The 17,642-nt window shown below is 40.8% G+C and overlaps 1 protein-coding gene across 3 annotated transcripts in view; it reads right to left on the bottom strand.

The window, feature by feature from the left end:
• The window catches only part of atp8a1 (ATPase phospholipid transporting 8A1), a 362,709-nt gene that overhangs the window by 166,634 nt on the left and 178,433 nt on the right, over positions 1-17,642 (bottom strand). For all 3 annotated transcript variants that reach the window (XM_080188142.1, XM_080188135.1, XM_080188148.1), the window contains exon 18: positions 15,105-15,154. In XM_080188142.1, coding sequence (XP_080044268.1) covers positions 15,105-15,154 — 50 coding nt within the window. The remainder of the gene's footprint in view (positions 1-15,104; positions 15,155-17,642) is intronic.

Below are 17,642 nucleotides of genomic sequence, written 5' to 3'. Positions count from 1 at the left end.
CCAAATAGGTAACAATATAACATTTTTCATCATTGCTTTTCAAATCCCTCCTTGGCTACACCCCTCATTATCTCCAATCACCTGTATCCCTATAGAGCTCCAAGATCGCTGTGCATCTCAAATTTGGCTCAAGTATCCCTCACTCAGCTGCCTAGGCTCTCATTATGCAATTTCCTATTTACATTTCTCCAACTCCCTATTCCTACAAGATGTTTCCTAAAACTTAACACTTCGATCAAGCTTCCAAATGCCTTTCTGAATATCGTATTTGGTCCCTTGGTGTCAAATTTCTTTTTGATGACACTATCAAGTACTATGTCAGATGCTGTATTACTGCTAATTCTTGTTGTCATTTCAACTGATTAATGACTATTGATCCTCAAATACCACTAATGATGAAGTTACATTTTATACATTCTACTCCAGTAACTAAATAAAAAAGGCACATTTGAATCGATTCTTAAATTTGGTTTATTTTCCTCAAATCTAGCAGACTATATTCAGTTCATAATTATTTATGAAAGGAGACTGAGAAAGTAGGAAACTATAGATCAGTCAACCTAACATCCAAAAATAGGGACTGAAGTCTCTTGGGCAGTGACAGCCTGACCCTTTAGCACTGCCCAAGAGGAAATCTGGACTGCCAAAGGGGCACCTTGGCACTGCCCACCAGGCATCAAGCAGTACCAAGTGGGCAGGGCCTATTGGGAAGGCCAATTGGTGGGGGGTGAGGGGTTCTGTCTGTCTGCCATTCTGCATTAGGATTGCAGACGGAAGGGAGAGGAGATCGGGGCTGGCCTGGCAAGGTCTGGGAGTAAAAAGTCTGACAACACCAGGTTTTAGTCCAACCTATTTATTTGATAATATACTCGCAAGCTTTCGGGTTAGCCCCTTCGTCAGGTGAATGGAGAGTTCTGGCCTCAGACAGAGCATATAAAGCACAGACAGTTTAGAGATTACTGATTAGAATGCGAATCCTTACACCTAACCTGCTGTTCAAGACCTGAAGTGGCTGATAATGTGAGTGGAAGGAGCACTGATCACAGTTTAAAGAGATGTGTATTGTCTCCAGACAGTACAGTAAGTGAGGTTTTGCAAACCCAGGCAAGTCACGGGGGTTACAGATAGTGTGACATGAACCCAAGATCCCTGTTGAGACCGTCCTCATGTGTGCGGAACTTGGCTATCAGTCTCTGTTCAGCGACTCTGCGCTGTCGTGTGTCGTGAAGGCCGCCTTGGAGAATGCTTACCCGAAGGTCAGAGGCTGAATGCCCGTGACCACTGAAGTGTTTGCCAACAGGAAGGGAACAGTCTTGCCTGGTGACTGTCGAGCGATGTTCATTCATCCGTTGTCGTAGCGTCTGCATGGTCTCCCCAATGTACCATGCTTCGGGACATCCTTTCTTGCAACGTATCAGGTAGACAATTAGGCACACATGAGGACGGTCTCAACAGGGATCTTGGGTTCATGTCGCACTATCTGTAACCCCCGTGACTTGCCTGGGTTTGCAAAACCTCACTTACTGTACTGTCTGGAGACAATACACATCTCTTTAAACTGTGATCAGTGCTCCTTCCACTCACATTATCAGCCACTTCAGGTCTTGAACAGCAGGTTAGGTGTAAGGATTCGCATTCTAATCAGTAATCTCTAAACTGTCTGTGCTTTATATGCTCTGTTTGAGGCCAGAACTCTCCATTCACCTGACGAAGGGGCTAACCCGAAAGCTTGCGAGTATATTATCAAATAAATAGGTTGGACTAAAACCTGGTGTTGTCAGACTTTTTACTGTGTTTACACCAGTCCAACGCCGGCATACCCACATCATGACTAAGGTCTGGGAGGCCAGCAATCAGAGAATCAAGGGATCAGTAGGCCAGCAGTGAGGGAGGTCGTGGGGTTGGCCAATGATCAGGAGGCTGGCAATGTGGGGCCACTGTGCATGAGCTGATCTCCGTGCTGACAGATCAGCGCAGTGGCCCTTTCAACAATATTGTGCACACAGCCTCTCAGGCAGGAATAGGCCCTGCCCGATTTTCAGACGAAACCCCACTAGGGCACTCTTCGGTGCTCAGAGTGTCAGAGATCTGTTCTGAAAAATCATGCTGAAAAAGCGGGCAGGAGTTACTCCCGTTTTCACACAAAATGGGGACTTAGAATATTTTTGGAAGAATCCCAGCCAGGGGGAGGGGGCAGACAGGAAAGCAGAGGTAAGGCTACAATCAAATCAGCCATTCTTTTACCAGATGGCAGTGCAGGCTCAAATGGCCTACTGCTGCTCCATGTTTCTATGTTCCTATTAAAAATTTAGACTGAATTTGCGATAACAGCCATAAAGAATTTACTGTATATTGCTGGCTTAAGGAAGCACTAAATGAAGAGAACCCTTTAGCTATGGGTAGAAATGGGAAAGGACCATTTGCAACATCTGCCACCCACACAGAAAAATGATTTACTGCTCACTGTATACTTTCCATCGTCAGTCTTAAAGTTGCAGTTTTGAAAGTTCAGGTAAGCTTTGGAATACACTGAACTATACATCTTCCTACAGCTTTTAATTTGATACATTTTGAATCTTTGAACTGTAAAAATATTTGTAAAATATTGAAGAACACTACCAATATACTTCTGGGAGTTCAGTTAAAGTAGCTGCTGCACCATGCAAATATGCTAGATATAATAAACTACCTCCTGGCTAAAGCAACCTCGCACATAAAAAATGCAAAAGCACACTGATTTTCCCTCATTAGCATCTAGATGAAATATAACTCCTGTCATAGATGGATTTTATATACTACAAAGAAGCTGCAAAGAAGATGAGTGTACCTGCAGCATAGTCACACCATTCAGGGTTTTTAAAACCTATTATGTGCACATATGGCTAATGTTCCTCGTGCTTCTATTAAATCAATTTTTTCTGTCTATTTAGTTTGGTACCTTTAACTGAGAATATAGATGGCTTGCTTCCAAGTAATAGCAAATAACTCATTTGTTTGTTCTTTGTGTGTTTATTATTTATTGCAATCCCAATTGCCCTCGGTTGATGGTGGAGCAAGGTAGTCTACTAGAATTGCTGCAAAACTTTTATTCTTAGTATTGGTTTAGTAAGTCTGAGGGCACAGTTCAGAATTAACCATGCTTTGGGACTGGAGTCAGGGGTCTGAGTGAAAGCAGTTGGTACCCTTCTCTAAAAAGACATTATAGATTGCTACAGTCTGACTTTACTGATAAGTTGAATTTAAATTTTCAAACTACGAAGTTTGAACTCACAATTGGATTACTCATCCAGTAATATAACCGCTACTTTTCTGTGAATGTAAATAAAGTGAAGATTTATTAATATCAGAGTGCAGTAATGGTAATGGGAAACTTATAAAAAGTCATCAGGACTGTAAGCATTTTAAGCAAATACTACTTCATTAATTAATCATAGTCACTGAGGTATAAATGTTGTTTGTTACACAAATATTAAAAAAAGTGTTGGTTTCACTGAGAAAATTGGCATCTGGCTCTCTGGCTGCACAGATGGGTTTTCTCTGACCAGATCAGACTGTTGCCTGTACTGGGACACAGTCATCAATACTGGGTCATACATGTGTGGTTTCTGCCATCACATTTATGGGTGGGGCCTAACAAAGTCAGCAGGTGGTCTGTGTTGAAAAGCAACTCCCCTCTCACACTTCTCAATGGGTATAGGAAACACAGTAAAAAGTCTGACAACACCAGGTTTTAGTCCAACCGATTTATTTGATAGTAAACGCACAAGCTTTCGGGTTAGTCCCTTCATCAGGTGAATGGAGAGTTCTACTAACCCGAAAGCTTGTGCGTTTACTATCAAATAAATCGGTTGGACTAAAACCTGGTGTTGTCAGACTTTTTACTGTGTTTACCCCAGTCCAACGCCGGCATATCCACATTATAGGAAACACCCCACAAACATCGAGGCAAATGCCACCCACCACCCCCATGCGCAACACAAGCAACAAGGCAAATTTTCCCAACACAATCAATAGAGCAACCATTCGGAGTAATCAATTCTGAGAAAAAAATTCACTGATAGCAAATGCAAAATCCTAATCTAGGTATAAAAATTTGCCCTTATGAAGAATCAACCCTGCCCTAGCTAATGTGGGGTTGAAATAGATTTAATTTATTTTGCAGATACAAAACAATTGGAGAACTTTTGTATCAGCAATTAACCTGCATCCTTGTAGTATCAGAAGAATAGCATAGGATAAAAAGTATAGATGCGTTTGTCAAAATTGAAGTGCGTCAGTGCTTACTACGCAGCATGTGTTTATTTTCTCCAAAACAAAATAAATAAAACAAAAGTCATAGATTAAAGCAATTTTTCAATGGTACTCAAATAGCTCAGCATTGCTATCACTTATAAAGGTTCTCTAGTAATGTAATGATGACAACACCAATCTGCTACTTTCATCTAGTTTAATCAGAGTATATTAACTGCCACGCACAGGTAACTACTTGGAACCACAAATAAGAAAAAGTGCTTGTAGGTTATCCCATTTTTGTGGCAGTGGATGCCTTTGACAGATGAATTACTTCACAAGAACTCCATTCACTCCCCAGTGACATATTATACAATGTTTATGGCTCCCTCAATAATAAACAAGAGTAAAGCATCTTCAAAAAGACTTCAAAATGAGTTTTAAACATGCTCTAGTAATAAGCTACATTAAAAATCATTCCTCAAACCAGACTGTTGACTGTACTGTGTTACAGTGTCATCAATAATGGGTCAGATTTTGCAGTTAGCATTGAAGGAACAGAGTTTATTGTTCAGCCGACAGCTACCCACCAAGTTCTTGTAGACTTTAGCATGTTCTAAGCTGCATCTGATACAATACATCATCTTAAAATTTGGAAACTTTTTGGAGGAATAGCCACTTATTTTCTCTATGCCTTCTCAGATAACTTATTTTTTGTGCTAGAAGGCTGTAATCATGATAAAGGGAGAGTGAGGGAGAGAACGGAGTTTGGCTGCATATATGATAGTTTTAATACAGTTAGAAAATAGAATGATCCCAGAATCATAGAAACAGAAGACTGCTTTGCCACTTCTTACGATCATGGCTGACCGTCGAGCTCAATAGCCTAATCCCGCTTTTTCCCTGTAACTTTTGATCCCATTTGTCCCAAGTGATATATCCAGCCATCTCTTGAATACATTCAATGTTTTGACTTCAACTACTTCCTGTGGTAATGAATTCCACAGGCACACCTCTCTTTGGGTTAAGAAATGTCTCCTCACTTCCATCCTAAATAGTCTACCCTGAATCCTCAGATGTGACCCCTGGTTCTGGACTCCCCCACCATCGGGAATATCCTCCCTGCATCTATCCTACCTAGTCCTGTTAGAATTTTAAAAGTCTCTATGAGATCTCCCCTCTTTTGTCTGAACTCCAGCAAAAACATCCTAACCTAGTCAATCTATCCACATACATCAGTCCCACCATCCCTCGAATCAGTTTTGTAAACTTTTGCTGCACTCCCTCGAGAGCAAAAACATCCTTCCTCTGAAAAGGAGACCAAAACTGCACAAAATATTTTAGGTGTGGCCTCACCAAGGCCCTGTATGGTTTTGCAACAACACATCCCTGCTCCTGTACTCAAAACCTCTTGCAATGAATCATTTATGGTGCAGGAGGCCATTTGGCCTATCATGTCTGCACCTGCTCACCCAATCAACATTATGACTTAGTGTCATTCCTTGCACCCCTGCACATTGTTTCTATTCAAATAATCATCTAATGCTCTCTTGAATCTATTGCCAGCATACTTCCAGACATTCCAGACCTGAACCGCATGCTGTGTGAAAAAAAGTTTTTTCTCACATTGCATTTGCTTCTTTTGCAAATCAGTTTGAGTCTGTGCTACAGGCAGGTGCATTTTCTCCCCATTTTCTCTGTCTAGCCGCCTCATGGTTTTGAACAGTTCCATCAAATCTCCTCTCAGCTGTCTTCTCTCCAAGATGAGCAATCCTAACCGCTCCAATCTATCTTCATAACTTAAGTTTCTTATCCCTGGAACCATTCTTGTAAACCTCTTTTGCACTCCAATGCATTCACCTCCTTCCTAAAGAATGTTATACAGTACACCAGCTGAGGTCTAACCAGTGTCTTGTAAAAGTTCAGCATAATCTCCCTGCTCTTTTATTCTATGCCACCATACCAATGCAGTACCAGCTGAATTGTCCCATTAAGTTTTTTTTTTACTAATTTGATTAAAATTGTTGCATCTAAATTAAAAAGAAAAGTATGGTATTTGCACAACTTGGATCTTTTTGATCACCAGATTTGAGATATTGTACCTGTATTCTAAACAGGATGAGCTGAAGTGTGTTGTCTTTTATATTGCATTACAATCTTTCTTGCTTTTCTCAATGCTGCTATGCTCCTTGCTCTTGTTTTGCTCTTTGTAATCTCGAGGTTTTTACCATTTTACAGAATCTTCTTTTTTATGTCTTCACTGTTTCAATCAAGACCCATTGCACAATTTCCACTGTTCCAAATCATTCATTCCAAATGAAAAAAGCGAGCATCTTGCTTTCTTCTCTTTCTTTATGTAAAACCACTGGTGTCACCCAACCATGACTTCCTGATTTAACTCACCTTTACTCATATCAAGGTTGCTACACTCATACTTTGACCTTCACTGGTTTCTCAATTTCAAAAATAGTTGAATTGAAATCAAAAATATCAACTTAAAAGTCACTTCTTAATATCAAAAAATGTTAATTACACTCATCATAAAAGATTCAGGTTACTTGTATTGTGATATACATTTCTCAACACAAATTACCCTTTGTTCCAGTAAAGGCAAAGTAAATCAAAAAAAAAGTACACGATGTCTGAACAGCAGATATTCATTTCAGTGAAGCTGAAAAGGAATCTGGGAAAAGTTGATGGCAAGAGCAGCTGGAAAGGAGGATACATGCTAATAGCAGAATGTACAGCATGCAACAGGAGTCACATAATTCTTTATTTTCTCAGCGACAGGATGTAAAGATGTATATCCATTGCAAAGTGTATTTATGTACAGAACACATGTACTGCAATTTTCAAAGTGGCAAAGCACATTTGGACTATAAATCATTGTTTGCCATTTTAAAGCAGCATTTTCAAAGCCTCTGTAAAGCTGATGCTCAGGTTAAAACTATGTATGTAATGATTGCTACTAATTTACTCATAAATGCAGACGTTATATTCTTAGGAGTGGAACAGGAGATGCAGGAAATCATGGTCCAAATTGGCAAGACGGTCTGTGCAGAGTCATAGCACGGCAAGAGCATGGAGGGATGTGTCATTAGGCTCAACAGTTCTGATTTGTGTACTGAGAGGAAAGGAACTGTGGGAGGTCAGTGGTGGTAATGATCACTGTAATACTTGCTGAAACATTGAATGCTGGTGGTTGAAATTTTAGAGAGAAATTGATAAGGGAGTATATTGAAGAAAGTATGGGGGGTAATCAAAACATAGATAGGATTCCAGTGACAGAGAAGTAGTTTGAAAATTGTTGTAAAAATACACCTAGTTAGAACAGACTTGGAGCTTAAAGCTTTGCTCCCAGCTGCACAGAATATCGAAGTTGCACACTATCTCACTACTCTTGAGTCTAGAATCTTGTTCAGTGACTTGCAGGACCAAATGTATCTCAACTATTTAAAATGAATGAAATGGAACAGAAGTATAGTTTGATTCCACAGGAAAATCTGTTGCTGAGTCTGCATCAGGATCTGCAGAGGAGAACGTCAACAAAGGATCAAATAGTCCTTTTTCCCTTTTGCTATCTTCTTCCTCATGTATGGTAATTCCCTTTTCACATTTTTGGATATTTCTCCAAGTACACTAAGCTTTGAGTGAGGATTTATGTGAATGGAAAATGAGAATCACTCTACCATCAGGTTCTCTTTTGTGCTTGGGTATATACATTTCTGTTTAATAAACATCACATGGCTTGCTGCAGAGATTTGTTTCTCTGGGGCTTTTCCAAATATGACATCCTCTCTTGTTGATTTCATCCTTCCTTCCCTAATTGGTTCTTGTGCTGTCCTAATAAACAGAGCAGATAGAACATCTTTCTCCAAGGCTTCACTATGCTGTTCCAAAACAGACTGTAATGTGCAATAGTATGACACTTGGACTTTCTTTCCTCTATGCAGAGACAGTCATATACCAGTTTATCCTGCAATAATATGGCTAATGTGATAAAATCAGAATGGAAGAACCCTGGATTCAAACCCATGTCCTAGGATCTCACCGCAGTGACATGTCAATTGTAGAACAAAGCCTAGGTTTCTTGATAGTAATTTAGCAAATAAACTTAGCTAAAGCATTAATCTTCAGTGATGACATGGATAAAAAGTTCCTTTAGTGTCAAACCCAAATATAAATTCTGCATTATTAAGTACTTATTTGCAACAGTCATTACCTTCCTCACGTAGGACAACGTAAGAAAGAACCTTATGCGTTATATTCCATGGGTTCTTCCTCTTAGGTTTAGCCCTACAAATCTAACAATTATCATACACAGCCTCAGTAACATGAGTTAGGATTCACACAAAAAAATTGTAAGTGCTGAATTCGTGTAAAAACTGGAGTAACTCCTGCTTTTTTTTAAAGCGGGATCTTCAAAATGAATATTGCACACTCTGTGCACTGAGAGTATCTTAGGGAGATTCACGATGAAAATAACATTGCGCATGCGCCAATCTGTCAGAGCAGAGATGAGCACATGTGTAATAGCCCTGCACTACTGACCTCCTGATCGCAGGCAACCCCCCCACCCCCTCATCGTTGCCCCTCCGATGTGACCGCTGGCCTCCCAGAAATCTGCAGGCCAGCTCTGACCCCACCCCCTCTCTCCCCCTACTTCATCCCTCCGCAAGCATTGCCAATCTGGCAGTGCCAGGGAGCCACCCCCTTACCTCAAACTCCTGGGGGGGCCTCCATGGCCTCGCTTCACTCCTGCAGGGTCCGGCCACGAGCTCCCCATATGTAGGCAGCTGTTGTAAGCCCTGCTGGAGTGAACCACTACTTCAGTCCTGGGTGCACTAAGAATATTTAAATTGCAATTTCAATATTTAAATCAGTAACACGCCTAACAACGCTGGAAACCTGGCCTCCAGAGATGCACAGCGGGCCATGGCATCCAGCAGGGAGCAAGCTAAATGGCCTCTGCTGATGTCTCCTAGCCCACGGCACTGTCTCCATGATATCTGGAAGAAATGAAGTTTTCAATCTCAATATGGCTATTCTCCTAAATTATCAGTTATAAACCAGGGCATTTACTTGCTGACTATTGCTCGAAATATTTATTGAGAAAGTTGGAAGCTTAAATTACAGGCCTGGAAACCAACATAATGGTAAAAACATGGCGCTCTTGATCTTGCTTTTCACGATTGCAACGAGGAATCATATTTTGCCGTCAATAACGTGTGCACATGTTTCTGTCTCAAAAAACAGGGTCCTGAATATTAATACATGTATGTTAATATAAACTGTTTTTTTCCACCTATACTGGTATCCTTGCAAGTATCATGAGTGCAAGAGAAAAGACTTCAACAACTGTTGGAAGTCAAAATCATTATCTGTGTAGGCAGACAATTGTTTCCAAAATCTTCAACTGCCCCAAGGCTAATATTGACTTCCAGCAGATGACTTGTTACTATCCACTTCCGGTAGGAAAGAGGTTTGGAGATAACTAGTGTAGGGTTATTCAGAAAAATAAATAAAACTATCTAATGTATGACAGGATAACTTGCAGAGAGCAGTGCATGCATCTTGTTATACATCATTGCTTAAAGTTCAGAATACCCTCGTGACTACTTTTAAAAAGCAAAATAAATACGAGTGAGTGTGTGCGTGCATAAGAAGATTAGTGAACATTATAAATTGCCTACCACTTGCATGACAGTCTTTCTGGTTTATTATAGCATGTATAAAACATTTGTTATTTTTGGTGTCAGCCTTGGTTAAGTGATAGTATTCTTGCTGGAATTATGAAGTTGTAGGTTTAATCTCTATTGTACATGATCCAGACTGACAGCTCAGTGCAGAACTGAGGGAGCTTAACATTGTTGGAAGCGTTGTCTAATGGATATATTAAACTAAGACTGCATCTGCCTTCTCTGATGCAAGTAGAAGATCCCCTGGAGCTATTCAAAGGAAAGCACAGTTCTCCACTATTTTCACCTATATCACAAAAAACACGAAGGCTGGAATTCTCTGGTGGGATCTTTTGGTCCAGCCAACAGCACACCCCACTGCGGGTTTCCCAGCACTTGGGGTGCAGTCAATGGAATATCCCATTGACAGCAGTGAGACCAAAATATCTCACTGACAGCAGATGGTATACTGCCTCCCGCTGCGAGAAACACATTGTAGGGAGGCCAGAGAATCTCCCCAATAATCTATTGATGCATCTCACTGCAGTTTGTATGACCTTGTTGTGCACAAAATGGCTGCCACATTTTTCTACATTAAGATAGTGACAACACTCCAGAAGTTCTAAATTAATTGCAATGCAATTAGAGACAACAATAACAACTTTGAGTCTTTTCCTTCTTATTTGTCTTCTGTTATTTCCCACATATTAGTACAAATTTGGGTTAAGAATACTCATACGAAAGTATTCAGGGAAACATGATACATGCATGTTTGCAGCTAATTTAACAGATAGAAATACTCACATGTTAAATAACTGTCAGTTCACCTACTCACCTCAACTGTAGACATTTCTGTCCCAAGCACAGTGCTGGGGATGCAGTTTCAATTCTGACCTCAGGCGACTGTGAGGAGTCTGCATGTTCTCCCTGTATCTGCATGGGTTTCCCCCAGATGCTCCGATTTCCTCCCATATTCTAAAGATGTGCTAAATTGTCCCTTAGTGTCGGGGGATGAACAGAATAAATACATAGGGTTATGGAGTAGGGCCTGGGTGGGAGTGCTGTTGCTGCAGTCTTGATGGGCAGAATGGCCTCTTTCTGCACTGAGCGTCGATGGTGGAGGGATTGAACATTTGTAGATGTGGTGCCAATCAAGTGGGTTGCTTTGTCTTGGATGAACTTAAGAAATAGGAACAGGAGTAGGCCATCTAGTCCCTCGAGCCTACCCTGCAAATGGTATCAAGCTTCTTGAGTGTTGTTGGAGCTGCACCCATCCAGGTAAGTGGAGAGTATTCCATCACACTCCTGACTTATGCGTTATAGATGGTTGATAGGCTTTGAGGAGTCAGGAGGTGAGTTACTCGCCACAATATTTCTAGCCTCTGACCTGCTCTTGTAGCCACTGTGTTTATGTGGTGAGTCCGGTTGAGTTTCTGGTCAATGGTAACCCCAAGGATGTTGATACAGGGGGATTTAGTGATGGTTACATCATTGAATGTCAAGGAGTGGTAGCTAGATTGTCTCTTATTGGTGATGGTCATTGCCTGGCATTTGTGTGGAGCAAATGTCACTTGCCACTTGTCAGCCCAAGCCTGGATATTGTCCAGATCTTGTTCCATTTGAACATGCACTCCTTCAATTTCTGAAGGATCACAAATGGTGCTGAACATTGCACAATCATCAGTGAACATCCCCACTTCTGATCTTATGACAGAGGGAAGGTCATTGATGAAGCAGCTGAAGATTGTTGGGCTTAGGTCACTACCTTGAGGGATTCCTGCAGAGATGACTGACCCTCCACACCACAACAATCTTCCTATGGACCAGGTATGACTCCAACAAATTGGGTGGAGGCTAGCATCTGTGATGCTGGGAACACTAGAGGAGGCTGAGATGGATTATCTACTCTGCACTTCTGGCTGAAGATTGTTGCGAATACTTCAGCTTTATCTTTTGCACTGGTGTGCTGGGCTCCTCCATCACTTAGGATGGGGATATTTGTGGAGCCTCCTCTTCCAGTCAATTGATTAATTGTCCACCACCATTCACGACAGGATTGCAGAGCTGAGCTCTGATTCATTGGTCGTGGGATCACTTAGCTCTGTCTATCACATGTTGTTTTTGCCTTTTGGCATGCAAGTGGTCCTGTTTTGGAGTTTCATCAGGTTGACACCACACTTTTACGTGTGGCTGGAGCTGCTCCTGGCACACCTTCCTGCACTCTCCATTGAACCAGGGTTGAATCCCTGGCTTGATAGTAATGGTTGAGTGGGGGATATTGTGGGCTATGAAGTTGCAGATTGTGCTGGATTACAATTCTGCTGCTGTTAATGGCCCATAATGCCTCATGGATGCCCAATCTTGATTTGCTAGATTGGTTCAAAGTCTTTCTCATTTAGCATGGTGATAGTGCCACACAACACGATGGAAGTTATTCTCAATGTGAAGGTGGGACTTCGTCTCCACAAGGACTGTGTGATGGTAGTCACTCTTACTGATACTGTCATGGGCAGATGAATTAGCAGTTGGCAGATTGGTCAAGGATGTTTTTTCCTCTTGTTGGTTCCTTCATCACCTGTTTCAGGCCCAGCCTAGCAGTAATATCCTTTAGGGCCTGACCAATTCGATCAGTAGTGCTGCTGCCAAGCTACTCTTGGTGGTGGATGTTGAAATCCCCCATCCAGAGTACATTTTGCACTCTTGCCACCCTCAGTGCTTCCTCCAAGTGTTGTTCAACATGGAGGAATACTGATTCATCAGCCAAAGGAGAGCGGCACATGATAACCTGTAAGAGGTTTCCTTGCCCACGTTTAACCTGAAGCCATGAGGCTTCACGGGGTCCGAAGTCGATGTTAAGGACTCCCAGGTTACTCCCTCCCAAATGTATACCACTGTGTCGCCACCTCTGCTGGGTCTGTCCTCCCAGTGGGAGAGGACATAACCAGGGATGGTAATGGTGGTATCTCAGGTGTTATCTATAAGGTACGATTCCATGAGAATGACTGTGTTGTTAGAATGTAACCAGTGACAACTTGGTATTGGATGTAATGTGACCAATGGGAACAAGATGTAAGGGTCAGCTAACCAGCTGATTCATTACAAATAAGGAGCTATGTAGAAATGGTGACCACCTGCCCAGAGTAAGGCCCCAAGTTTGGAGTAATGATGTTTCTTTATTAAATCCTTTCTTTGATTTATAAGTTAGAGTAAGTTTTGTTGTATTTTCATTAGCTGCATTTTGAAGAGTTCCTTCTTAAGAAACATATATCAGGCTGTTGCTTGACTTGTCTGTGAGTCAGCTTTCCCAATTTTGGCACTAGCCCCCAGATGTTAATAAGGAGGACTTTGCAGGATCAACAGGGCAGCTTGTTCTGCCGTTGTCTTTTCCAGTGCCTAGATCAATGCCAGGTGGTCTGTCCAGTTTTGTTTCTTTGTTAAGACTTTGTAGCGATTGTTACAACCGAGTGGCTTGCTAGTCCATTGCAGAGGGCAGTTGAGAATCAACCACATTGCTGTGGCTCTGGAGTCACACATAGCCAGACCAGGTAAGGATGGCAGATTTCCTTCCCTAAAGGACATTTGTGAACAAGATGGGTTTTTCCGACAATCGACAATTGTTTCATGGTCATCAGACAATTCAATTCCAAATACTTTTTTATTGAATTCAAATTCTACCATCTGCCATGGTGGGATTCGAACCCAGGTCCCCAGAGTCCCAGAGCATTATCTGGGTTTCTGGATTAATAGTTGAACGATAATACTATTAGCCATCACCTCCCAACGTGATTGTTTTCAAGAAAAGGGGGACGTGTGCATGTGTTTATATAGGTTTTAGTGTGAGAGAAAAAATACCAATCTGCTGATTACAGAATCATAGAAACTGGAAGCAGTAGGAGGCCATTTGGCCCTTCAATTCTGCTCTGCCATTCATTTTGATCATGGCTGAACATCAAATTCAATATCCTGATCCCCTGATGTCCTTTGGTCCCTTTAGCCCCAAGAGCCTTATCTAATTATGCATCAGTTTAGCTTTGGACTTGTATTCTCTGAAGTATATCAAGCTTATAAGGGGCAGAGGAGTGGGAAAACAGAGAACATGTGTACATTCTTCATTTAATATTATTGTAAATTATAACATGCACACGTAGAATTTTATGATCAACTAATTACTCATCCACTGTTGAAAGAAGGGGCCAAGTCTAATGGTGCATATCTAAGAGATTCTAATTTCAAACACTGATAAGGTTGGGTGGGACATAATGAGATGCCTGAAAAGTAAAGGGAAAAAGCAGCAGAATACAGGGAAGACAGTGAGGTAAGTGGTCATGTCACTGGACTAGTAATCCAGCAGCCCAGGCTACTGATGTGGAGATATGGGTTCACATTCTACCATGGTAGATGGTGGAATTTAAATTCAATAAGACCTGAAGTTGAAAACCAGAGTCATGGTGAGCATGAAACTATCATCGATTGTCATAAAAACCCATCTGGTTCATTCAAGTCCTTTTAAGGAAGGAAAACAGATGTCCTTGCCTGACCTAAATGTGATTTCAGACCCACAGCAATGCAGTTGGCTCTTAACCACCCTCTGTCATGGCCAAATAAGCCACTGAGTTACAGGGCAATTAGAGATGGGCAGTGAATGGTGGCTTGCACGTGATGACCATAGAATCACTGAATCCTTACAGTGCAGAAGATGGCCATTCGGCCCATCAAGTCTGCACGGATCCTCTAACATATCTTGTCCAGGCCCTCTCCCCTGCCTTATGCCTGTAACCCCACACATTTACCATGGCCAATCCAACTAACCTGCACAGCTTTGAACTGAAGGGGAAGCCAAAGCACCCAGAGGAAACTCACACAGGCACAGGGAGAACATGCAAACTCCACACAGTCACCCACGGCCAGAATTGAACCCAAGTCATTGGCACTGTGAGGCAGTAATGCTAACCATTGTGCCATCATGCTGTCCATGTCCCATGAAGAATAAAAAAGGACCAAAACAGAAGCAAAATATGGAAAATGTTTGGGTGAGAGGCCTAAGAGAAAGTGGAAGCACAAGAAAGACAGAGAGAAACAGCATTTAAAAGGACGCTAGAGAGCCATGTAAGAGAATGACCACATTTTTGGCTCATCATGTGCAATGCCAGAGGAGATCAAATAGCTTAACTTTAAAATCACTTAAGGGAACATTACCTTGTGAACTCAAGGACATTCAGCAGTTCATATTTTTCTTCTTGCCCAAGCTAGAACAGAAGAAAATATTTATTAAATCAACAAATAAAACCCATTGATCTGTGCTTTTCTTTCTATCATGAGAAAAAGATGGAGACAATGGCTGGAATTTTACTGTGCTGCCCACCTCGGAAATTGGGGCGGGCAAGGAGCAGACAATGGGAAGGTCCGTTGACGTCGAACAGGATTTTACGGTTTTGAGTCGAGCAAGGCTATAAAATCCTGAACAATGACTCAGTTAAAGAAAAAAAAGCCAAGTGTCTTCCGCTTCTGCTTTAATGTCATTCTGGTAAATATTGATGCAAATAGACATTTTAAAGCTGTCAAACAGAATCTACATTTTGCATGGTAATGCTCTCAATACCAGCACCCCTCAAGAAGGCTTAGTCTAACAAACAAAATTTACCTGATTGTGAAAATCATAACCTCATTGGTAATAACATAGTGCAGAAAAGTGAATCATGTTAAATTATCTATTACTATGTGTATGGATTTCCTTGTTTCTCGAGCAATATAACACTCAAATTGTCTTGCGTCAGAACGGTAACACAACAAATTATTTTTGAAATGCACTGACTTGTTTTGACAAATAGAGTAGTCAGGCAATGCCAGCATTGCTCAATAAACAGAAATTAATAGTCAGTGAATCATGTTTCATCATTTTGGTGAATTTAGAATGCTGGCTGAGTCAAGGGAAAATGCTTGCTCTTCCTACAATGCTATTAGAGAACTTTAATGTCCACCGTGGATGACATAGAGGAAATTTTTTGAGTTCATGCCAGTGGCAAACAACCTGCTCACCGATTATGCCGCTCATATAATGGATGAAAAATCATGAGCAGCCTTTCACCAAAATGGGTAAGTGGATGGAGAGGTTGCTCATCATCAGCAGGGATTCAGAAGAAATCGCTTCTAGAACTCCTGAATTAACATCTTCAATATCATTGTGCTTCTCCATTTTGACATTTTCAGAAATTTGTTAATTAGCGGATGTTTGGAACACTCTTTCAAAAACAGCAATTGAAGATATATCAATTATTAATTTCAAGATTGAGACTGATAGATTTTTGTTGATTACAGATATTGAGACACATGTGGCAAATGTGAGAATATGGAGTTAGAACATAGAAAGTTCACAATCTCACCAAGTGGTGGATCAGGCTTGAGGAACTAACTGGCTTATCCCTGTACCTATGATTTTAAGCGCTACCAACAGAGCAAAGCTAACACATAGCTCAAGAGTAATTCAGTCTCTTCAGTCTACATTCAAGCAAACAGGAGATTGTTTAAATGGAGGGCACTGAAGAAGCAGGTACTGTTCCCTTCTATGTTTAGTGGCATGCAAAAGTCAGGAGAGTAATGCAGTCTTCCCATCCTCACTGCACATACAGGTGTTGTTAGTCTTCCATTCTTAACAAAAGCAAGTTTCAGAAAACCATCAAGCTAACGCAAAGAGGAAGGCACACAATGAAGAAGGAGGAGGAAGTTGGTGTTAGATCTGATAAACCGTTGAGGGGCAAATAGGGAGGGAGTTCAGCATGTGGAAGCTGAGCATGTTTAATAAAACAGGCTATACACAGAGTTAGTGATCCAATATTCTTCATAACAATGGAGGAGAGAATGCTAAGTTGTAAATCCCCATATATGTAATGATGGTTTTTTTCAGATTGGGATAAAAGGTACAAGTCGGGAGCACCATTTTGCTTCTGCTTGTGTTCTAGCTGGACAAAGGAATACTTTTGATTATACTTTCAACAACATCAAGCTTCATTTTGATGAGACTAAGAAAATAAAGTTCAAATTAAAGTAGTAGATACCTGTTTATTTGATTCTTAATTGCTGGTAAAAAAAAAACAGATTTGTGCAGATAATTTTCTAACAAAACTTTTTTTGTGGAACTTCTTTATACAACTCAAGTTCTGGTAATTTGCGACACCCATTTTTAGTGGACAGGTAGATGAATCAATATTAAGCATTCACAAACATTAGGAAATAATGCCAATATTTATAAATCTGATCACTGGAACAAATATATTTTTCAATAAAGTGCATTCCTGCTTCAGGAAAGACTTCATGCAGCCATCAATTTTCCCCCCTACAAAATATGCACATAATGTGATAAACAGGTGAAGATTCTCTATCATGGATCTCTGTGCTTTTCCATTCAGAAATCATGTGCAACTGATTAGAAAATATCAATTGGATAGATTCAAGAGCCTTGAGACAATAGCCAAACAACATTAATCTGATTAATTTTTGAGCATGGAGATTCAATAAGAAAGGTGAACTATTTCTCCTGTGAACCAATAGCTATTACCTGTTTATTGTTCTTATATAACAAATTAATTTTTAAGAACAGAGCTAATGAAAAACCTTACTGATCTAACTAAAATTTCATACGATAGAAAATACCAGCATTTTACAACATGATGGTGCTTTATTCACAACACATCTCTTTCTTACAGGAAATTTCATAAAATAAATCTTATGCATGCCTTT

Source organism: Carcharhinus amblyrhynchos, chromosome 1 (genome assembly GCF_965287045.1).
Source record: "Carcharhinus amblyrhynchos chromosome 1, sCarAmb.v2.hapA, whole genome shotgun sequence".
In the NCBI taxonomy this organism is placed as follows: Eukaryota; Metazoa; Chordata; class Chondrichthyes; order Carcharhiniformes; family Carcharhinidae; genus Carcharhinus; species Carcharhinus amblyrhynchos.
Note: the sequence above shows the minus strand (reverse complement) of the source record. Positions and strands in the feature narration are given on the sequence as shown.